The 22908-nt window shown below is 48.0% G+C and overlaps 2 protein-coding genes and 2 long non-coding RNA genes across 4 annotated transcripts in view; 3 read left to right on the top strand and 1 right to left on the bottom strand.

The window, feature by feature from the left end:
• The window catches only part of Hoxd3 (homeobox D3), a 36279-nt gene extending 30676 nt beyond the window's left edge, over positions 1-5603 (top strand). Inside the window, exons 2-3 of the mRNA NM_010468.2 lie at positions 1260-1887; positions 3654-5603. Coding sequence (NP_034598.2) covers positions 1344-1887; positions 3654-4411 — 1302 coding nt within the window. The 5' untranslated portion in view covers positions 1260-1343 and the 3' untranslated portion in view covers positions 4412-5603. The remainder of the gene's footprint in view (positions 1-1259; positions 1888-3653) is intronic.
• Positions 5604-5753: 150 nt separating this feature from the next.
• Positions 5754-20228, bottom strand: Haglr (Hoxd antisense growth associated long non-coding RNA). The gene is made up of 3 exons (NR_110445.1): positions 20111-20228; positions 8861-8974; positions 5754-7975 (listed from the first exon to the last, which is right to left on the bottom strand). It is a non-coding gene; the product is annotated as a Hoxd antisense growth associated long non-coding RNA (long non-coding RNA).
• On the top strand, positions 10016-11074 carry Gm14424 (predicted gene 14424). The gene is made up of 2 exons (NR_110447.1): positions 10016-10383; positions 10550-11074. It is a non-coding gene; the product is annotated as a predicted gene 14424 (long non-coding RNA).
• An 83-nt stretch (positions 20229-20311) lies between the features above and the next one.
• Positions 20312-22474, top strand: Hoxd1 (homeobox D1). Its single transcript, NM_010467.2, has 2 exons — positions 20312-21085; positions 21387-22474. Exons 1-2 carry the CDS (start codon positions 20434-20436, stop codon positions 21719-21721), a joined length of 987 nt encoding a protein of 328 aa, NP_034597.2. The 5' UTR covers positions 20312-20433; the 3' UTR covers positions 21722-22474.
• Positions 22475-22908: the final 434 nt, after the last annotated feature.

Raw genomic sequence — 22908 nt, forward strand, 5'->3', positions numbered from 1 at the left:
GAACCTTTCAGAAGGGTGGGAAAAGCATCCCCCATGAAGAGTCAGTGCATACAAAAGGGGAAGAATTTTTCTTACTCCCCCATCCTTCTTATTCTGGGTCCATTCATCATGTCAATAGAACTTTTCTCATTGGTTATAGGTTGGATGAGAGGTGGGGCAGAATGGAAAGTCCAGAGCAGAGGTCAATAATAATATCTGTTTATGTAAAGATCCAGAGGAAAATGATAAAGTTATGAGAGCATTCACCATTCAGTCATACAACAAACATTTCAAAATCTAGATCACATATTTTCAGGGATGCCCTTTTAAAAGTAGGAAGAGGAAAAAGTAAGGGGTGTGGAAAAGTGTGAAGAAAGAAAACCTCTTTCTTTCTTTCTTTCTTTCTTTCTTTCTTTTTTTTTTAAACTTCAAAGTAAGTCTGGGAGTCTTTAAGTCTTTTTTGATTTTTTACCACCTAGGCCTTTACACCTTAGATTTCATAGTGCTGACCCACAAAACTAGCTGTGTAGATTCTCACCCTGACATCCAAGTGGATCATCTGGGTCTTCAAAAAAGATGGTGTGATTCTGAAACCAAGTGGAAAAGATACTTTTGGAAGGAAGCTCTGGAAACGCTGGGTGTGCAATGGTCCTTTTTCTTTCCTCTATCAAAACATGGAGATTAAGGTTTTCGGGGGGTATGAGACCCCACATAGCACACACAAAGCCCCAGGGTTGATTTCCACCACCAAGCAAAACCAAACCCCAGGACTATCCAAAGACTGGCTGACTGTGACCCACACATCCAGCTATTCAATAACCACTTATTGAACTTACTGCATGCAGGACACTGCGCTTAATGCTAGTAATATGTAGATGACAAAAACACAGTCCTCTCTTTTAGGAGTTCATAGTTTAGGGGAAGAAATAGCCAGTCATAAATGGTTTCCCGAGCAGCCTCAAAAACTATGTTGACAATCTTGGAGAAAGACAATTCTCCAAGAGAATCTTGGGCTGGAAAGAACTCCTTCCCAAGGCCAAAAAAGTTGAGCTCAGGAGAAGGAAAGGTCTTTTCTCACATTTAGGAGACATTTTCTAACTTTTTCAAGAGTTTCTATAAAGTTGAGCTCCATAAAACCCCCAGCCCAGAACTTTGCCCATCCTTCTGCTTCAAGGTGAGTGGAGTGGGCAGGGCAGCTAAGAGCATCCTCTAGGTCTTCTATACTGATTGGTCTTGCCAATGACAGTCCCTCTAGGATCTTTCATTTTTCTTCTTGGCAGGTTACCTGGAGCCTGAGAGCTGGCCCAGCTCTCTCAAGATTCAGCAGACATTGGCCTTGGAGGAGAAGGAGACCGTGGTAGTCAATGTTATTTGAGCAGGGTCAGCTGACCCTGGAACTTCCTGAGTGCACCATGCAGAAGGCTGCATACTACGAGAACCCAGGACTCTTTGGAGGCTACGGATATAGCAAAGCCACTGACACATATGGCTACAGCACTCCTCATCAGCCTTACCCACCCCCTGCTGCTGCCAACTCCCTGGACAGTGATTACCCAAGTTCTGCCTGCTCCATCCAGAGCTCTGCACCTCTCCGAGCCCCAGCCCACAAAGGAGCTGAACTCAATGGTAGCTGTATGAGACCTGGCACTGGGAATAGCCAGGGTGGAGGTGGTGGCAACCAACCCCCTGGTCTGAACTCAGAGCAGCAGCCACCACAACCTCCTCCTCCACCACCACCCACCTTGCCCCCATCTTCACCTACCAATCCTGGAAGTGGAGTGCCTGCCAAGAAGACCAAGGGTGGACTCAGTGCTTCTAGCTCTTCATCCACCATCAGCAAACAGATCTTCCCCTGGATGAAAGAATCCCGACAGAACTCCAAGCAGAAGAACAGCTGTGCCACTTCAGGTAGTTCTCTAAGTAGGTCATCCCTGGACCAAGTCCCTTCAGATGGGCCCCAAGAACCTTTTACCCAGGAACCAAGTCTATTAGGTCTCTTAGGGCAACCTTAGCAACAATGTATCCAAACTCCCACTTGTGTAGAAATGTCTATCCTTTTTAGTGACTTTGATTGGGTACAGAGCCTTGCAGAGATAGGGCACTCTTTCATTGCTGGTTCCACTGCTGGACTGGTCTGATACTTATTAATAGAAAGTCCTTCTTTATATTGATATATTATCTGCCTTCCCAGGCTGCTGGTCCTAAATCCGCCTCCTCTTCTACTCAACAGCCCTTCAATGTGAAGATAGGTTGGGTATAGTTTCATACACCCATAATCCCACCCACCACTCAAGGCTGAGACTGGAGTGTATTGAGTTCAAGGAGAGTCTGGGAAGCATAGTGAGTTTCCAGGACCCTTTAAGAGATCTTGTTTTAAAACAGAAACCCAAGTAGAAACAAACAACACCCATACAGAAGAAAAAGGCCCATGCCCAAGTAAATTATAAACATTATCCATTTATTTTATTTAACTTTCCAAAGAACGCTTGAAAATAGATACAAGGTAACATCCTCACTTTCCCCAGAGCCACAGAACTGCAAAGTGCTGCAGTTGAATCTAACCGGTATGGCTTCAAGGCCTTTAAGGCATAACTGTGAGGTTCAGCCCACTCTAGTGAAGCTGTAAGTGGGAAGAGCATGTTCTGGGGGCGGGGGGGGGGGAGAAAATAATTAGGAACAAGAGCAGCTGTCCCTTTCTTGCCCTTGAAAGGGAGGCTCTAGAGCTGAGAGTGGTCCATTCTGAGTTTGAAAGAAGGTGGGCATGGTGAGGAGCTGATGCCTTCTGGTTGCTTAGATGGCTGCTTCTTGAAAATGTCTAGCTTTGTGTTCTTGATGGGGATTATTTTCCAGGTCTAGGGCTAGTCTGCAATCCAGGATATGGTTTGTTATCAGGTCTCTGTTCTGCCTGATGCTCCCTGGGCTGTTGCTCCTAAGGGAAAGTGTCTTCCTGCCTGAAAGCTCTCTCCTCTGCCCCTCCCTCCTTAGCTCAGACACAGGCCCTCCCTCCCAGGAGAAATCCATTTGTCTTCCCAGTGAAGGAGTGGACAAGCAGCTGAGGGGTGGCAGGGGAGGTGAAGCCAGTGCTGAGCCTGCTACTCCTAGCACTGCCATATGCGACATGCTTTCAGCCTGGCCTTGGGATCCCCTAAAACTCCAGGGCAGTATCTTTGGGGAGGGTATTATCACTTCTGTCTTTGGGTGCACCTGGCTTGACTGGGCCCCCTACTTCCTTCTTGGCTCTTTGGACTGTTTGACCTGTAAACAGACAAGGCAGGCTCGAGCTGCCACCTTAGTCCCCAGCCCCAAGCAGCAGAGGCTGGGAGGGGTGCTCTGAGAAGAAGTCTGCTCTTTTGGTGGAGCATCTCATGAGCTGCTTATAGCCTCACAATAATGCCCTGTATTGCCTTTGGGTTAGGATGAAACGAAGGGCTAGGATGGAGGGGAAAGAGGGCAGAGAAAGGCAGAGAGGTTACAGGTGCGACTGACAGGTAGGCCCAGAAGTGTGTGGGATGAGTGTTCCCAAAAGACTTTTATCTCTCAAAAGACCCCACCCTGCTCTAGGTAGGGATGGAGGTGAGAGTCGGGGAGGAACATGGAGACAGAGAAGCACCTCTTTCCGTTCTGGGATTCCTTACTCCTCACTCAGCACCCTCTCTATCTCCCTCCTTGCCCAGGAGAGAACTGTGAGGACAAGAGCCCACCCGGCCCAGCATCCAAGAGGGTGCGCACGGCGTACACGAGTGCTCAGCTGGTGGAGCTGGAGAAGGAGTTCCACTTCAACCGCTATCTGTGCCGGCCGCGCCGCGTGGAGATGGCCAACCTGCTGAACCTCACCGAACGCCAGATCAAGATCTGGTTCCAGAACCGTCGCATGAAGTACAAGAAGGACCAGAAGGCTAAGGGCATCCTGCATTCTCCAGCCGGTCAGTCCCCGGAGCGCAGCCCACCTCTTGGAGGAGCGGCGGGCCACGTGGCTTACTCCGGCCAGCTGCCGCCGGTGCCCGGCCTGGCCTACGACGCACCCTCGCCGCCCGCTTTCGCCAAATCGCAGCCCAATATGTACGGCCTGGCCGCCTACACGGCGCCGCTCAGCAGCTGCCTGCCTCAGCAGAAGCGGTACCCGGCGCCCGAGTTCGAGCCTCACCCCATGGCGAGCAACGGCGGCGGCTTCGCCAGCGCCAACCTGCAGGGCAGCCCGGTGTACGTGGGCGGCAACTTCGTCGACTCCATGGCGCCCACGTCCGGGCCGGTCTTCAATCTGGGCCACCTCTCGCACCCGTCTTCGGCCAGCGTGGACTACAGTTGCGCCGCGCAAATCCCTGGCAACCATCACCACGGACCCTGCGACCCTCATCCCACCTACACAGATCTCTCGGCTCACCACTCGTCTCAGGGACGCCTGCCCGAGGCCCCCAAACTGACACATCTGTAGCTGTTGCCGCCGGCCAGGCGCAATTACCTCTCTGGTTTTGGTGGCAGAGGTGGTGGTGGGGCGGGGCGGGGCCCGAGGGGCAGTTTAGGGGATCCCCCTCCCTGATCTGGCCTGGCGGATGCCTCACGAGTGGCTTCCAGCGGCCAGGGCTGACGCGACTGGGCCTCCCTCCAGGCGCGTCCTCCTTTGGGTGACTCGCCATAAATCAGCCGCAAGGATCCTCCCCAGTAAACCTGACAGTGCCATAAACTGCGGACCGAGGGACTCTAATCTGGTAATGGTGTCCCTAAGGTAAGTCCTCGACCCATCCGTGGCGAGTCCTGAAGAGGGACTAGGGCCTGGAGAACCCTGGGCCTGGCCCTTCTGTCTAGCTTAGTTTCAGAGACCTTAATTTATAATGCTCCGTCCCCTCCTGTAAAGATTGCATCGGACTAAACAATCTGTATTTATTATTTGAAGCGAGTAATTTCGTTTCCCTGATTATTTATCCTCGTCTTAATGTATTTATGTGTATATTTGTAGAATTCTGAGGCTGGGCCTAGGTACACGCTCCCAGGCCTTGGGGGGGCCACTTTTCACCTCTTTAGTCCCCTTGGTCTGAACTAGTTGAGAGGATAGTTTTGAACAGTTGTAACCATGGCTGGTGTCTGTAGTTGATGTTAAAGGATTGAGATCACAAATGGTCCTTCATGGGTAGAGTCAGGCAGCCCGGTGGCAGGACTCACGCTAGTCGTTTCTCAACAGCCGAAGCCCTCACCACTCGACACAGCTTATTGATTTCAAATTGTCTGGTACTATTTGAACAAACATTTAGAATAAAACCTTTTTTTCAGTTGGAAGTGTATCTGTGTTAATCGCACACATCTGCAAGCAGATCACTCTGTCTTCATCCCTCTGTATGATCCCGGGTTGGGGGAAAAGGACCCTCTGAAACATTTTATTTATTCGGAACCTATTGCACAAAATTGGCGTGGAGAAATACTTGATTACATTTAAGCTCTTAAAACTGAGCGGCAGTAATTGGAGGATGCAAACTCGATATCACCTAAGTGGGGGGCAGTCGCAATAGGATTTTGCCAGAGCAGCGCCTGCATGCTCTTTCTATACATGATCGTCACATGGGCGGGTGTGTGTTCATTTTTTCTGCATTAAATAATAAAAAAATAAACTTTGGGGAAAAACCCTGACAATCAAAGAAAAAGCATAAGAGAAACAGGCAGGATTAAGCGAGAAAAGCTAAGGTGCTGTGGTATAAAAGGAAATGATCATGTAGAGACAAGCATCAGGCTTTTTCCCCCGTCCCCCAACCCCCTTAGGAAGTGCTCACAATTTTTTCCTTTGTAGTGGTCAGCAGTTCACTTTTAAAGAAAACAAACATTCTTCACAATGTAAAATAACGAAAGGTTCATTAATAGAACACAACACGTATAAACACCTTGCTTACTCCTGTTTCTTTGTGCAAAATGGGCGAATAGTCTACAGAATTTATAATCGTTTTGTAAATATTATTAGTGTGGCTCTAGGAAGGGTCGAGCACTTACACCCACTTCTATAGAAGGGAGCACTTGGAAAAAGGCCTTCAGACAAGGTTCAATTATTTTGTATTTCAGCAAAGTCCACCCACGCATCTCTAGTTGGTTTGGCAAATATGCAACTCCCACTACCAGCCTGGTGACACGAGGTGAAATTCCCATTGTGTGGAGATAACTTCTACTCTTCTGGTGCAACAGCAATCGTTTTCTATTTGGATGTTTGTGTTTCGCTCAGTAATGATGGCTCAAAAGAATATTTAGTTTCCTTGTTCCTTTGTGCTGTTTTAAAAATGGCATGTTAGGCTGGGGGTGGGAGGGGTTATCCTTTTGCTAAATTTCACTCTATCTGAGCAAGTTTAAAGTATATATGTTGTAGAATTGTATCAACAGAATAAATGACTTCAATCGAAGGCATATTTTACCCACTCTCAAGGCTTAACATTGTTTTCTCTGAAATTTGCATTCCTAGACAGAATTTATAATTGTAAGAAATTATTTTTTAAGCTATTACGGAAATCAAAGAAATGCTAGCTGCCTCGTAGGGAACCACAGCCACCTTTCTTAACTGGCTAAATATTAAATAGATGAATTGTCAGGCTGTTTAGATTCAGCCCGGTTTCTCTCATCTCCTCTTCATACCATAAATAATAATAAAAATACATAATGCATCATGGCTCCAGGCGTTTCCCAGCGCGGTGTGTTACCACAGGAGTATCTGCTGAGTCTGCGGGTGTCTGCAATACCCCAAGCGTCATCTGTGGCTTAGGGTTTCATGGATTACTTTAAACAGTGTCTAGCCCGGCTGACATCAGCTTCCTCTCACACATAGGCTCTAAGGAAGTGTCAGGTTGGGGGTTCCCACCGTCTAGGCAGCCGCAACCTCACAGGCCCGGCGGTGGAGGGAGGATGTTGGAAGAAGGGGGAGGGGTCGCTTCGACCAAACCTGCCGCCTTCGCCTACCTTCTGAAGTTCTGGAGACTTCAGAGAATTGCTTGGTTCTTTCCTGCCACCAACGCGAGTCACGTGACAGGCACACTCACTCCTAGCGTGGGTGGGGGCGGCGGCGAGTTCTGGGAGGGCACACTCCCACGCGGCCGCCCGCCGGAGAGAGCTGGGCCCGCGGCACAACCATTTAAAACTTCATAAATTATAAACAAGCCGCCTTGGCCTTCGCCATAAATTCCGCTCCTCTTGAGCCTGCAATTAGTGTTAGGAAGCACCCAAGTCTAAACACAACCAAACGCTCTCCGAAGGGTCCAAGTGCCCGAGGTTGCAAGCCTTTATTTATTCCCGGGTGCCACCCCCTCTGCACTCGAGGCTTGCACACAGTCACCTCCTCCCCCGCCACCGCGGGCAGTACACACTCCGCTGGGTTCCCCGCTTAGCCCGGGAAGGTCACAATAGCAGCTCTATCCACCGAGGCGCTCGCCGCCTCCTCCCTCCCGGGTCTTCGAGAAGCAAAGAAAGGAGTGTGGGGGAGGGGAGCCTGGCCAGCAATGGCGCCCGGGTCTCAGGCCTCTGCTCTTGTTTCAAGACGAGACCCGGGAAGTTGGCATGGGTAGGGAAGCAGCAGCCTAGCTTGTCTTTCTCCCACGACGCTCCTCTCCCACGACGCTCCTCTGCCCCCAGAGGCTTCACCGCCCGATTGAGGATGCCCCAAAGCAGTCAGGTCTACCCGAAATCCAGAATCCATTGAGCCAGCGGCTTCCTTTCTGATCCTTTGCAGAGGAATAGATGCCAGACGGAATAGATGCCAGACGGAATAGATGCCAGAAGGGAGGAGCACCTGGGCCCCTCCGGAGGGCGTTGGCCTTGGGAGGTGTCTCTCTTTTGAAGAAGGGGCAGGATGACTTCGGTCCAGCCTTGGGCACACCTTCTTTTTCTCCATAGTTTTTGAGGCGCGGGGGCGGGACGAGGAGGGGGTGGGGATTAGGAAGGTTGTGGATCTCCGGTAGAGTATTAGGTCTAAAGGAAAGAGATCAGGTCCTTGGCTCATGGGTGGCAGTCATTTGGGCCTCTCTGGTTGTTCCATCTAGGCAAACAAATGTGGATTAACGTAGGATGGCGGTCAGGCAGAGGTATGGCCCTGCTGCAAAATGGAGGTGGGAGTGGAGGAAGAGGGACCGTTTCCTTAGCATCCCTGTAAACCTCGGGGTCCATTCTGGAGTGGAATGCCTAGACCTAGCGAGAGGGTGCGAAGTTGTCATGGAAAGCCCTGGAGGGTGGCCCTGGCCACTGGTAAGGAGGTTAGGAAAGGAAAGGAAAGGAAAGGAAAGGAAAGGAAAGGAAAGGAAAGGAAAGGAGAAAGGGAAATCAAGTACAGATTCTGCCTTCTAGCTTACAGACCAACCTCATCCAGGGAACTGACAGAGAAAAATCTGCCTCTGATAGAATCATTAAGTTAAGCATCCATTTGTACCATTTCTGTGTACAGGCTTTCAAATGGGAGAGAGGAAGAGGATACTGAGCTTGTACTTCCCTTGGTTCAGCCCCAAGTCCAGTCCCTATCAGAGATGTGTCAGCTACATTGGTTTCTGAGGCCCCAGAGGCTGCTAACCTTGCTGAACAAGAGTTTTCACATTTCTGTCTAGAAGAACTACTAGCAGTGATCTCCTACGCTAGCTAGCTACTGTCCTTTCTCCCTCACTGGGTACCACTCCAATGGTTCATGAGTGAAGTGCTCTCCTCAGCCACCAGGCTTGGAAGCCCAGACGGTTTTCCTTTAGAGAAGGTAAAGAGGAGAACATGAGAGAGAGAGAGAGAGAGAGAGAGAGAGAGAGAGAGAGAGAGAGAGAGAGAGGAGAGAGAGAGAGTTTGAATAACAAAGAGGCTAACTCTTCCTTCCAAGTATTTGACCCCATGGCGGGTACAAGCTTGTTTACACCCAGGGATTGTCACAGGTCTGTTTTGACTTTACCAGAATTGGTTGAAACTTCCTTGTGAAGTCAAGAACTTGGTAATCCCAGTTTACAGGTCTAGGAAGGTCTTCATCTGGGTGTTCTTGACAAAACTTTGGTCCTTCTTTGAGAAACTTAAAGAAAATAACAGAGGTTTATGAGTATGCAAGAAAGGCAGGTGGCTCAGACCGTCCCCTCACCCCCTTGGGCTTTGCAATTTCCCAGATAGGGTATATTTAGAACCTGGGTCAACAGACCTTTGGGTGTTGAGCCACTTAACCAACTGAGTCTGAGTTGTCCCTAGCCAAGCCTTATCTAACCTTACCTAAGCCACACTTTTAAGGGCTGGCTCTTGTAGATTTCTCTCTCAGAAAGTCTGGATGGATAGCACAAGGCCTGATGGATGAATCCTCTGCCCTTCCTGCTTTGTTGGTGCTGAAGGAAAGTGATGGAGAGGACCATAGCTTACCTTGTTTTCTACTCCACTACAAATGCTCTTACCTTTGGGGTCCAAGGTCAGTGTCAAGTGGATTTATAAACCTGATCTGAAGCCCTTCCTTAAACATTTCCCTCAGGTCTCACATCCTGCCTGTCTAGTTGCAAAGTTCAAAGACAATCCATTTTAGGTCATGTCCAGTGTGTCCAAACTGAACAGACTGGCAGGAGGCTCAAGGCCCAAGGATGCCAAATCTTTTGCCATAGCAGAGAAATATAAATGCCACCACGCCATCCCATCAGGTCTGTGGGGGTGGAGGCCATTGCATGTGTCTTCATGGTCTTCATCTTATGATAACCACTTTTTAAAAGCAACCTGGAAGTTGGACTGATGGTAAATATGGCGGATGGCAAATCTACACGCTACCACTAAGCTACACCCACAGCCTGTGACAAAAACACTCGATTGGTTACTCTGGCTAGTCTGGCTCATTTTTCAATAAGGTTTGGAAAAATTGCCAGAGTGGGGATTAACATTAAAGAGAACCAGAGGAAAAGCAGATCGCGGTATAAGTCAGGATTCACGGAGAGCTTTTTGTACAGATACATAGATGATGGACCAGAGGGGCAGAGACTTAAAGCAGACAAGGCCCTTTCTTAAAGAAAGGAGACTGGAAGACCCTTTAATGGCTCTATTGTTCACTTCCTTGGCCTGCAAATACCCTAGCCCTCCCCACCTTCTTCTCTGTGCCACGCAGGAAAGTGGGTCACAGGAGGATTGCTCTGGGGAGTTGGTCCCCGTGTCCCTCACTCCTGTCTGCCATTCCTTAGAGTAGAGCCGACGCCATCCCAGGCTGGCAGAACACAAAGGAAACCCCTATTCGGTCCCCGGACCTTAGGGTCACTGTAAGCAGGAGGCTGGTGTGTTTTCCAGTCTCAGAACTCCGGCCGCCCGCGGGAACAATAGCGGCCGCCTGCCCGGGAGGTCGGACGCTCGGCACAAAGCCGGCTTGGTCCGCGCGGCCGGCCACACGACGCGCGCTGACCCGGCTGCCGTCGCTCGCCGGTGTTCCCGCGTCCACCTGGAACTCTTCGAGAAAGACAAACGGTGAGTTAATCACCCTACCGGCTGGCGGCCGCGTCCTCTGCGCCCGCCCTGGAGGCGGGATGGGGAGTGGGGTTCCTCTGTGTGTGTGTGTCTGGGGTGGGGGGCGGGAAAGGTTAGTCCTATTAAGAGTTCATCAATCACCCGGTGTGCACTTTTCGCTCGACAGCGGTTCCTCCTACTTTAGAGCAAGTCTGGGCCAGCTGGGAGCCGACCAGAAACCGCAAGCGAAGGAGACGCGGGCGCTCCGGGTGAGCGCTGAGGGAGGGGGCGACACACAGTCCTGCGGCTGCCCAGGATAGCGCTCCAGGCACGCAGGAGGGGAAGGTCGGTGGACATCTCTGTGCGGCACCGAAGGGAGGGCCACTGCTTACTTCTCAGCTCTAACCGCAGCCCTCCAGCACGGACCTCGAACTTCATAGCAAATCTACACCCACGCTGTCCCCCGACCCATTGTGACCCGGCATTCTCCCTCCTATCCCAGTGACACTCACACAAGCCGCTCTATTTCTAGAAAGGGAAACTCTTTCTGAAGGCAGGGCAAGAACAGTCCCAATGAATCAAGGTTTCTTATTGACCCCAAGTCTGCCTGCAGGCCTCTCTGCGTGGGAGTAAGTAGGTCAAAGCGGCCACTGAACTTGGAGTAAACTTGAATTCCCTTTAAAGTTACAATAAAAGTATGTATATATTCATCACATCACTCACAACATCTTTCCTGTCTAATGCAGCAGCAAGACCAGTAAGTATTTTACTTCAGCTTTTTGGAAAGTTCATCTAGACATACAAAGCAAAGACTGGAAATTTCTACAGACAGTCACGAACCTTGGAGTTGTTTGCACCAGGTCCGTTTTGGGTCGAGTAGGTGGTAACACACTCCTATACCACTTCCGGAGTGACAAATGCTCTCTGTAAATTACAAAAGCTTTGGCCTGGTCCCCTTTGTGCCCTTTTCTCTGGCTGAAATGCTTCTTCAGTTATGTAAGCTGCATTACTCAGCCTTCATCAAAGTTCTAGAATGTCCTTCCTTCCCTCAGTCTTCCTTGTCGTCATTATTTTGGGTGGAAATTAACTTATTTTGGAAAAAAAAAAGTCCTACTACCATTTTGTTTCAGACAGACCTACCATGAGGCATTTGAACACAATACCCCAACTCGCTGAGCAACAAAACAAAACAAAACAAAACAAAACAAAACAAAACAAAACCGCTAACCTTGCTTCTTTTGTTACAGTTTGTCCTGCCCTCTTGATCTGCCAAACCACTGAGCAGTTCCTGTGTACACTGCATCCTGCCTTGGGATAGATACAAGGCTAGGTAACTTACAGGAGGTGCCCTTCAATCTACTGAGGGAAAGAGAGCCTCCTAAAACCAACCTGATAGGTTTGCTCACAGGGTCCCCGGAATAAAGGAAAATGCCCTCAACCACATTGTGGTGTCCAACCAGCTACTCAGGTGATTTTGGTTTTCTGAAGAGTTAAGAGCTTTGCAGGTCAAGGAAGAAGGAACATCCTAAGCAGGGAAAGCAAATTGTGCAAGAAAAAAAAAAGGGGGCCGGGGGGTGGGGGGGGAGAAAGAACAATGGTTGTAGTAGGGCAGGATGGCTGGCAAGAGTGTGTCTACAAGGTACCCATAGAAGGGTCTGGACCTCTCCTGTGGGGAGTAGCTGTTGAACCAGGTCTTAATATGGGACAAGAGGTTCATTATCTGACTGGAAAGCTAACTATTGGGAGCACTGTATCTAACTGGAGAAAGGAGCAAGGCTGAGAAGAAGAAGCATGTAAGAGGTTGGGTATCAAGGACTTAATGATAAGCTGCATGGGCAAACTCCCTGGCTTTCTGTTTCCAGGGCCAGAGTGGGAGTCAAGCCATTAGCTACAATGAATAGAGGAGGAGGAAGAGGCTGGAAGGTCATCTAGTATGCTCAATTCAGGTCTACATTGCGCTTCCCATGTTGCGGCTGATGCACTGCAAGACCCTGAGTGATTCACTTAATCTTTCTGAACTTAACTTTCATCAATGAAACAGTCAATAAAGATATCTACCTCATAGGTTCATCATGAGGTGTGTGTGTGTGTGTGTGTGTGTGTGTGTGTGTGTGTTTGTGAGCACTCAAGCTACAGTTATCTTCTCCAAGTTCAAGTAAATTCTCTCTATAAAGCTCAAACCTAGGGGAAACATACTCCCACCCTCATCATGTTGATCAATACTGAGATCCTGGGTGAAATAAGTCCCAGGGAAATTAAAAACAACACCACCCTACTGTTTCCCAAAGATTGAACCCAAGCGAATGCTCAGGACGAGGTCAGATCAGATTAGTAATCAGAGCCCTCTCCTTCCAGAGGGGTGCTCTCAGGAGAATTGATAGAGAAATGTGGTCTTGGTATTAGACCACTAAAGAGGAGGCCTCTTAGCAGATGTCAGAAAGCTTTTGTGCTTTTTTTTATATATATATATATATCATAAAAAACCAGGGGATGCTTGAGTTCCATAAGTTCTCTGAGGAACGGCACTCTATAGAGAGAGTATTGGGTACCTGACCTTGGCCGTTCACAGGGATGTGGCTACCAGTTGCTTGTCTTTTCTGTACCAGTTATCATCTGTGAAATAGATCAGATAGGGGGAAAATGACATTTTATGGAATGCTGTAAGGATAAATAAAAGATGAAATTTTCTGCTTATCAGATTAAAACACACACACAACAAACCTTTAATATCCCAATGATTTGATAAGGGTGTAAAGAAACAGGAACCCTGATAAGTAAGTTACTGATAGAAATACAAGATGAGTCTTTGTTTTGTTTGAGACAGAATGTTTCTCAATTGCCCAGACTGCGCCTTGTATTCCTTCATTTTAAAATAATTTATTTTATTTTTTTTTGTATACGATAGTTTGCATGAAGATATGCGCACCATATATTTGGTGTCTAAGGACTTCAGAAGACGGAATCAAATCTCCTCAAACTGGAGCTACAAATAGTCGTTAGCTGCCACGTGGGTACTGGGAATCAAACCCAGGTCCTCTGAAAGAGCAGAGGCCAGTGCTCTCCACCATTGAACCATCTTTCCAGCCTCTGGACTCTTCATCTTCCTTCCTCTTGAGTGCTGGAATTACACGCACATACAGACGAATCTATCTCGCTTTGCTTTTAAAATGAGAAACTTAACAAAATGCATTTAAAGGTGTCAGCACATACGTACTTTGACTTAATTTCACTTCAAGATTTTTTTTTTTTTGGAAACAGGATTTCTCTATGTAGCTCTGGCTGTCCTGGAACTCGTTCTATAGACTAAGCTGGTCTTCAACACATAGAGATCTTTCTGCCTCTGCTTCCTGAATGCTGGCATTAAAGGCATGAGTCACTGCTGCCTAGCTTCAAGGAATTTCTTAATGGGTAAACATTTGTATATACATATTTATTAGCAAAAGTTTGAAACAGTTGAAGAACCATCATCAGGAACCAGTAAAATCAATTTGGAAAGTGTACATAGTACAACAGTGTGAAGTTTCAGAAGTTGGCTATGCAGTTCTGTGTGTATTTTGCATGGGAAGATCTTAAGATACAACAGAGGAAAGAACACAAGAACCATAGACTCTGACTAGCAGGCTACCACTGGGTTAAAAATATGGAGAGACATGAACTGTTCATGTATAAAGTGTCTCTGAGGGGCTGGAGAGATGGCTCAGTGGTAAAGAGCACTGAATGCTCTTACAGAGGACCTGAGTTCAATTCCCAGCACCCACATGGCAGCTCACAACTGTCTGTAACTCCAAGATCTGACAACCTCACCCAGACATACATACAGGGAAAACATCAATACACATAAAATAGAAAATAAATTAAAAAATGTTCATGAAATGAATAAAACTGGTTGCTTATATGAAGAAGGACTAGATGGCTGGGGACAAGGGTAGGAGAAAGAGTGCATGTTCCTTTGAATGAGCCTTATAATTGTCAACTTATTACTTATTTTAAAAATAAAGCAACATACCACCACCACCACCACCACCACCATCATCATTATCATCATCATCGATTCTGGGCATGGAACCCCAGGGCATTGTGAATGCTAACAAAGTACAATACAACTGAGCTACATCCCAACTGTCGAAGCAACAAATTAGGGGTTGAGAGATGGCTCACCAGGTAAGAGCACTGGCTGCTCTCCCAAAGGACCTGGATTTGATTCTCATCACCCGCATAGCAGTTAACAACTGTATCTCCAGTTCCAGGGGACATGATACCCCTATTCTAGCCTTCATAGGCACTGTACCCATGTGATAAACAGAAATATAGGCAAAATATCTATGTATATAAAAAACAATTTAAGCAACAAAGTATAATGGTTAGTAAATATGTATCAAATTAGTATATGCCTTGTGCACTCATCTTTTAAAAATATGAATACAACCGAGGAGAATGGAAGGCCTTTACACTATCAAAGACAGAAACCACAAGTAGATTTGAAAAGTCCATCTTGTACATGCCAAACAAAGAAGAAAAGAATGGTATGCTGAGAAGTTTTTTCAGTGCTGGGATCAAACTACTGCCTTTTGTATGCTAGATAAATATTCTACCACCAGACACACCTCAACCCTTCTGCTAAGAAGATTTATAGCATGTGACAAAGGGTTTATAACTCATAAAGAGAAGACACAAACCTTCTAATAGAACTATTAAACCAAAGATAGGCCATCTCATGTCTGTTGCGTTTTGTACTTGCTCTACCCAATGAAATAGATTTAGGGTCATTTCTTATGGTCCTTCCAGGTTCTGATGGTAGTCACCCTACATGGGAAGTGTGGTAGAGGGGATGGGGACCTATTCTCCTCGGAGACTCAAGGTGGAGCTACACAAGTCGAATGCACAGGTTAAGCAAACTCTCAAAGGAAGAAGAGCTCTCCCAGAAAGGAAGGCACCCTCAACACTGTTCTGCCTGCTCAGAATTGGTGCCGTAGTGCCAGTGCCAGAAAGGGGCTACCTTCGTTCTTCCTTTGTCCAGGCTGCAGGAAGACTGGAAAGCCCAAATTCCATGGTTTTTTGATAGGATCGCATTCTCCTTCAACTCCTGAGTAAAGCAACGTTCTCCCTAGGACCAAGAGTTTGACAAATTCTATGTGTAAAGAGTCTTCTAGCTTTGCCATCGTACGCTATGGAAGATCATCCCTTAGCCAGAGGAAGTTAGGCCAAGGTACATTTCACCCCTTCTGCATCCCTTAGGCTCAGAGGCCCCTTCCAGATAAGTTGAGAGATGGACGGAAATGAGAGTTGAAAACCCCATCCTTATTCCTCTCCTTACAACACCGCTTCAGAAGCACTCCTGGATCTCTCTAAAGGAAGGAAGAAGCAAATTTCACTTCCTACACATCCAAGGTAGCTAAGGGAATAAGCAGCAGATGGTCAGCCATTGGGAAACACTAACTGGTCAGTAAAATTTGTGAATTTCCTACTGATCACTTAAGATTCATTCATTCATTCATCCATCCATTCATTACTTGTGTATTTATGTCTGTGTGCATATATGCACACATGTGTAGGTATCCAAGGAAGCCAGAAAAACATATTAGATCCTCTGGAGCTGGAGTCAGAGGTCATTGTCAGCTGTCCAATGTGAGTGGTGGGATCTGAACTCAGGTCTACAAGAGCAGCAAGCATCTCTAACCTCTGAACTCTCCAGACCCCAACTGAGCACGTCTCTAAGACATTTTCTGGAGCTGTCGACCATTTAGCCTTAAATTTGACCTTTACACTCACTTTTCTACACTGCTACTCATGTAGACACTCTTCAGGAATACTCATGTGTCAGCTGGCCAGGTGACACTGGTCTTTTACTCTGCTCACTGTCCCCCTCCCCCCTACAGAAGCATTCCCTTGCTGTTCTGTTCTCCCAGTCCCATGTTCCACAGCAGAAAATGTCAAGGTGTAGTTTTGAGTAACAAGAGGCTTGTTTAAAAAATATATATATATATATATATATATATATATATATATATATATATATATGTTCCTGAGTCAGACCAGTAGGATCAAAACCTCTCATAGTGTGCCAATGAAACTGTACTTTTTTAAAAAAATATTTTTATTAGGTATTTTCCTCATTTACATTTCCAATGCTATCCCAAAAGTCCCCCATACCGTCCCCTCCCCACTCCCCTACCCACCCACTCCCACTTTTTGGCCCTGGTGTTCCCCTGTACTGGGGCATATAAAGTTTGCCTCTCTTTCCAGTGATGGCCGACTAGGCCATCTTTTGATACATATGCAGCTAGAGTCAAGAGCTCCGGGGTACTGGTTAGTTCATAATGTTGTTCCACCTATAGGGTTGCAGATCCCTTTAGCTTCTTGGGTACTTTCTCTAGCTCCTCCATTGGGAGCCCTGTGATCCATCCACTAACTGACTGTGAGCATCCACTTCTGTGTTTGCTAGGACCTGAAACTACCTTTAGAGAGACTGTATGGCACTGGTTCTCAACCGGTGGGTCACGACCCTTTTGGAGGGAGGACTGACTCTTCCACAGGGGTCTCTTAAGACCATTGGAAAACATAGATATTTACATTACAATTCATAACAATAGCAAAATTACAGTTATGAAGTAGCAATGAAAATAATTTTATGTGGGGTCACCACAGCATGAGGAACTGTGTTAAAGGGTCACAGCATTAAAAGGTTGAGAACCACTGCTCTGTGGTCATTCCATAATTGCAAAGTAGTTTTGGGTGTCAGTAACTTGAGGGTACTCTTACTTAAGCTAGTACTAAATAGTGGTAGAATATACCACTGTTTCTGTGTCAAAAACTGGCTTGGCTTGGTCCATGAGTCTCATCTGTGAGATTCGGGGAAAGGCACAGCATTCGTCTGTTTCCTTAGGGAGGATCCTATTATTAGACTGCTAAGAATTTTAAAATTCCTATCTTTAGGACCTCTTAATCCTTACCTCTATCCTTTGATTGCAGAAGATACTATACCCTAATCTCTTTTCTCTTAGTCTGGCATAAACATTTTGGCTCCCTTAATTTACTCTCATAGGTAAAGAGATAGCCTCTGCTTTGCATCTGTGGAGTCAAGAGTTTGATTGTGTGTGTGCTTAAGTATCTCCCAGGGGTTAGCACAGCAGTGTTTACAGCAGAGGGTGTCCTGGTGTTTCTTAAGACCAGCTTTAAACACACAGAAGATAGGCCACCAGGAGCTGCTTCTATCAGAAGAGAAGCTTACTATTGGGATGGGAGAGAAAGGTAGTGGGGGAGGGTGGGAATGTGGATGGCTGCTGTGGTGAGCAGGCAGGCTATTTCAAAGCATTCCTACATCAAACACATTCTGGCAATGGGGCCCCTCGGCTGTCACCTCCCATGGAGAGCCCACAGCACCAAGACTCAGAGGGGCAAGTGGCCCTTAGGGATTCAGGACTTACACATTAATATAATTTGTAAGACATTTCCTTCCTATTCTGTTCACACTAGAGACAAACTGGGTAGTTACTAAAAATATTCTCTATTCACATATTTTTAAGCACATTTCCCCCAATAATACCTTCCAGCCTCTCCTCAGATGATTATAAACTGAGATTACTCTGAAGTATGAGCTGGAGATAGTTTCAGAGCATTTGCCTAATCTGTGTGAGGTTTGGGTATATATTCTCTCTCTCTCTCTCTCTCTCTCTCTCTCTCTCTCTCTCTCTCTCTCTCTGTGTGTGTGTGTGTGAGAGAGAGAGAGAGAGGGGGGGGGGGGGAGAGAGATCGATCTCTTAGACTTGAAGTACAGCAAACGGAAACAGGATGAACCTTGCAGGAATGAATCTTGCTCCTTTTCCTTAAGGATATCTTTTTCTAGGCATAATAAAGTGTCCTTACCTAGTGCAAATGGCAAACATCTGCTGAATTCAGGCATGGAATGAAATGACCAGAGGTTTGGCTTCCAACAAACAACAAGCAAACCAACTCAAGGGCTGAGTATGTAGCTCAGTGGTAGAGTGCTTGCTTAGCACGTTGTCAGGCCCTGGGTTGGATACCCAGCACATCAAAACCAAAATAAAAGAAGACAGCAGTCTGAGCTCCAGAGCATAGGAAACCCCAAGGACTCAAAAACTAAAAGAAGAGAGGATGATAAACAGACCATAGCTCTCTGGTATGGATTCATCAGGGAGCTACAATTGGGTCTGAACAAATACTAAAACTACTCCAACCTCCACATCTGATGTCCACTCTCAATACAACCGTTAAAACAAAACAGCAACAATAATACAAATACCAACAGCTGCTCATTTCATTTTAGTACGGTTTCTACTTCAAGCAAAGACAGAATCGCCAAAAAATATGCTTCAGGGAAAGCAAATAATGGGTAGTTTTAGGTGGAAGGTCTGTTTTTAGTAGAAGGATTCTACTTTCCGTTCATTGTCAAGAACCCCATACTCTTGTAACGGTGTGCTCAGTCACGTGACCATTCCCAAGTCTAGGTGCTTAAGCTGCACCAGGTCCACCTCACTAGCATAATAGGCGTTTGCTGTAGCTTTATTTACTTACAAGTCCACAGCCCTGAAAGGGGCTCACTCCTGGACTATGAGGCCTGAGTGGAATTTTAGGCAAGTGCTCAATCGCTGTCTCATGACGAGTGGATACATAAAGCAATAACAAAACCTCACTCATTCTAACTTGGAGGCTGCAAAAGATCAAGTTTTCAAGGGCACTTGAATAAACCTGGAGCCGACTCTTTAGACTCGTCAATACAGAGGCTTTTAGAAAACCACCTTCATTTACTTATGGCTGTGTGCAAATAACCTGTATTTATTTCTCTTGGCGTTTTTCTACTGCCCTAAAGAGGACAACATGAAAAGAGATGGTTAAGGAAGCTGGAAAGTTTGTCCGTGTAAAGCCTGTCTGTATGACCCTTCTCCTCTCCATTTCCTGTGCCAATTACACTTTTATTTCCCGGCTCTCTACACTCAGTAAACAAACCATATTATCAAGGGAAAGACGTGAGCCCATTAACATCGTGAGCCCTCAGATTACACTCGCAAGAGACGACGCAGCACTTATCTGATGGAACAGAAGCTTTAATTGCTTTAAGGTACAAGCCAGTCCAAAGCTCTGAGATCTGACCAGTCCCCAGGATGCCCAGCGCCCTCCAGCCAAGAGTCTCAGTGAAAGCGTGCGCAGCTCGCGTGCCAGCCTTCTAAATAGTGTACAAGGGCCTTTCTGCCACAGAGTGGATTCCGTATTCTGATGACCTCATCAGAAGGGAAAATCCAAACTTATTTTCTGCCCAAATCGACACTGACACTACAAACATCCATTCTCACCACGTCGCCACAAATTGGAAGGGGAGCTGAAGAGGATAAATTCTGGGGGCGGGGGGGAATGGTGCAAAGAAAAGCTAGTGAAAATGATTTCACCCCCCGCGCCCCCGCGGCCCCCCCCCCCGGCCTAGGTGGTCCCAGGAGTCATTGGTGAGGCAGAAAAGAGGGAAGATGCAAGGAATGTCTGTTCTAGGTTTAGGACAAGAGGGATTTCTGGGTCAAGGAAACCCGAATGCACCCCCCCCCCCCCAAAGAGGGGCAAGAGTAACTTGACCTTCTCAGAGGGAGGGCTGGGTAGAGTCCCCTCAGGGCAAAAGCAATACTGTTACCCAGCATCATCCAGGCTCGCCCATCATTCCCCGGGAAATAGCCCAAGGGGTCCCGAGAGGGACCAGCCCTGACCGCTGCATCCCTCGCCCTTCCCTGCCTTTCTCCCGCAATACCTGTCCCAGGAGCTGATGTCCAGGGCTCTCGCCCCGCCCTTCCGCCGGCGCCGCTCTCCCCCGAGCTGGGCGGAGGCCCCTCAGCCACTTTGGCTAAGTTGGCAGCAAGGCAGGCGCGTGGAACCGCACTCCAGTCGGGACCGGCCAGTGCGGGGAAGGCGCCGATTGGCTGGCTGGCGCCACGTGGCTGCCGCCGCCGGTATATGAAGCCACTATTTACCTCGGGCTCGCTCGCCATGGCTCGGCGAGGGCAGCGGGGGTAGCGGGAAGGCGGAGCTGCGCAGACCTGCAGGGTGCGGCGCCTAGGTCGTGCGGAGCGAGCCATGAGCTCTTACCTGGAGTACGTGTCGTGCGCCGCGGGCGGTGGCAGCGGAGGGGTAGGCGGCGACGTGCTCGGCTTCGCACCCAAGTTCTGCCGCGCCGACGCGCGCCCTGTGGCCCTGCAGCCGGCCTTCCCCCTGGGCAGCGGAGACGGCGCCTTCGTGAGCTGCCTGCCCCTGGCCACCGCTCGGCCCACGCCGTCGCCTCCCGCAGGCCCCGCTCAGTCCCCGGTCCCACAGCCCGCCGCGCCCCGGTACGCGCCCTGCACCCTGGAAGGCGCCTACGAGCGGGGCGCCGCACCTGCCTCTGCCGCCGAGTATGGCTTCTTGGGGTCCGGGCCGGCGTTTGACTTCCCGGGCGCACTTGGGAGAGCGGCGGACGAGGGCGGGGCGCACGTCCACTATGCCACCTCGGCGGTCTTCTCCGGCGGGGGATCATTCCTGCTCAGCGGCCAGGTGGACTTCGCTGCCTTTGGCGAGCCTGGCCCCTTCCCCGCGTGTCTCAAGGAGCCCGCAGACGGCCACCCCGGGCCCTTTCAGACTGTGTCCCCGGCCCCTGGAGCCTGCCCCAAGCCGGCCTCTCCCACCTCCAGCCTCCCGGCCGCCCACAGCACTTTCGAGTGGATGAAAGTGAAGAGGAACGCCCCCAAGAAAAGTAAGGAGGTGGGCGCTGAGGGGAGGCACCTGGGGGTTCGGGGGGGGGGGGCGCCTCCTTCGTGAAGAGCCGGGAGCGTGTGGCCACCAACCCTGGAGAGAGATTCTACTCCTAAGCCCTGGTCAGAGCCCAGGGTCAGAAAATGCCCCAGGAGCTGAGAGGCCTCAGCAGAGCGCTTCTTCTGGTTCAGCTGTGTCCATCACTCAGGAGGGCTGCGCTGTGACTTTGATTCTAAGTCTTAGCTCCACTGGATAGTTTCAGCATCTCCTCCTCCTGCTCACACCTTGTCTTTATGTTGCAGGCAAACTGTCCGAATATGGAGCCACAAGCCCTCCCAGTGCCATCCGCACAAATTTCAGCACCAAGCAACTGACAGAGCTAGAGAAAGAGTTTCATTTCAATAAGTACCTAACTAGAGCCCGACGCATCGAGATAGCCAACTGTTTACAGCTGAATGACACCCAGGTCAAAATCTGGTTCCAGAACCGTAGGATGAAGCAGAAGAAGAGGGAACGAGAGGGGCTTCTGGCCACAGCTGCCTCTGTGGCCTCGATTAAGCTTCCCCGGTCAGAAACAAGTCCCATCAAATCTGGCCGGAATCTAGGAAGCCCTTCTCAGGCTCAAGAGCCTTCCTGAGGCCCACTCTTAAGGCTGAGGACCTTGGGTCTACAGAAGTCACAGACTGCTCCCCACCTTTGAATAGACTTGAGAGCTTAGTTTGGGCTGGAGGTGGGCATGGGTAGAAATTAATACGGATTTTACTTGGCAAAGGAATTGTCTAAATTGGCTTCTGAGTTCCAGAGGCTGTGTATAGAGATATATATTTGATATCTTTTATTCGCATATTATTTTTGCCTCATGGGGAGGAAAGGTGTCTTAGCTACCTGCCTAAACGCTGCTATGTGAGCCACTTAAAATTCTCGGGTGCAGAGTGGCAGGCCTTCTTAGTCTAGTGTGGTCAGAAACGTATCTCTCTGAAGTTGTTTCAGTTTTAATTTCCTGGACAGACTACATATATTCAGCTTCCTGAGATGATCAAAGCTAGCTAGGGTTTCCTCTATGTAGCTAAGCTGCTTCAATGATGATCTTCATATTGTGCTCCAGTTTGTTTATTTAAAGTGGCGCTCCTACCTCTTCGTGTGCCTGGGTGAAGAAACACAATCACTGTTTAGTTAGTAGCGGAACAAATCCACAGGGTAGGTAAGGATTAGAATCTGAATTATACCTTGGCATCAGTTACTCAAACTTGAAGTGTAAATATATACAGTATGTATATTTTTTAAAGATTTGCTTGCAGTGAACCTTATATATGACATTTAATGTCATGCATAGCATGTAAAGATTTTGACTTTTTTTTTTTTTTTTTGGTAATAAAAGTTACAGAATCTACTATTCTCTGCCTTTTCTTACATCCCTTTCATTTTGATTCCTTAAGCTGATCCAGTTTCAAAATGGGAGTTTATTTACATTGGGGACCTAAAAGTACCACCCCCACCATCACCGTCTCCTCTTCGTTGTTTTTTGTTTTTGTTTTGTTTTGTTTTGTTTTATAAGAGTTTCTCTTTGTAGCCCTAACTGTTCTGGAACTCACTCTGTAGACCAGGCTGGCCTTGAACTCTGAGATCTGCTTGTTTCTGTATCCTGAGTGCTGGAATTAAGAGTGTGCATGGACCACTACGCCCGGCAAAAGTAACGCTTCTTACAGGTTGTAAGCACAAAGCAAATAATCCATAATTATCTGGGCAAATCTGATGTACATAGCAGAGAGCTACTCTGCTAAATTCAAAACACTACGGAAATAGTTCTTTCCCCTGAGCTTTATG

The sequence above is a fragment of the Mus musculus genome, chromosome 2 (assembly GCF_000001635.26).
Source record: "Mus musculus strain C57BL/6J chromosome 2, GRCm38.p6 C57BL/6J".
NCBI lineage: Eukaryota > Metazoa > Chordata > Mammalia > Rodentia > Muridae > Mus > Mus musculus.

Bases quoted from the DNA above. Each gene is read 5' to 3' on its own strand.
- Hoxd1 (NM_010467.2), top strand. From the start codon at position 20,434: ATGAGCTCTTACCTGGAGTACGTGTCGTGCGCCGCGGGCGGTGGCAGC. The intron at 21,086-21,386 runs GTAAGGAGGTGG...TTTATGTTGCAG, and splicing joins GAGGAACGCCCCCAAGAAAA to GCAAACTGTCCGAATATGGA.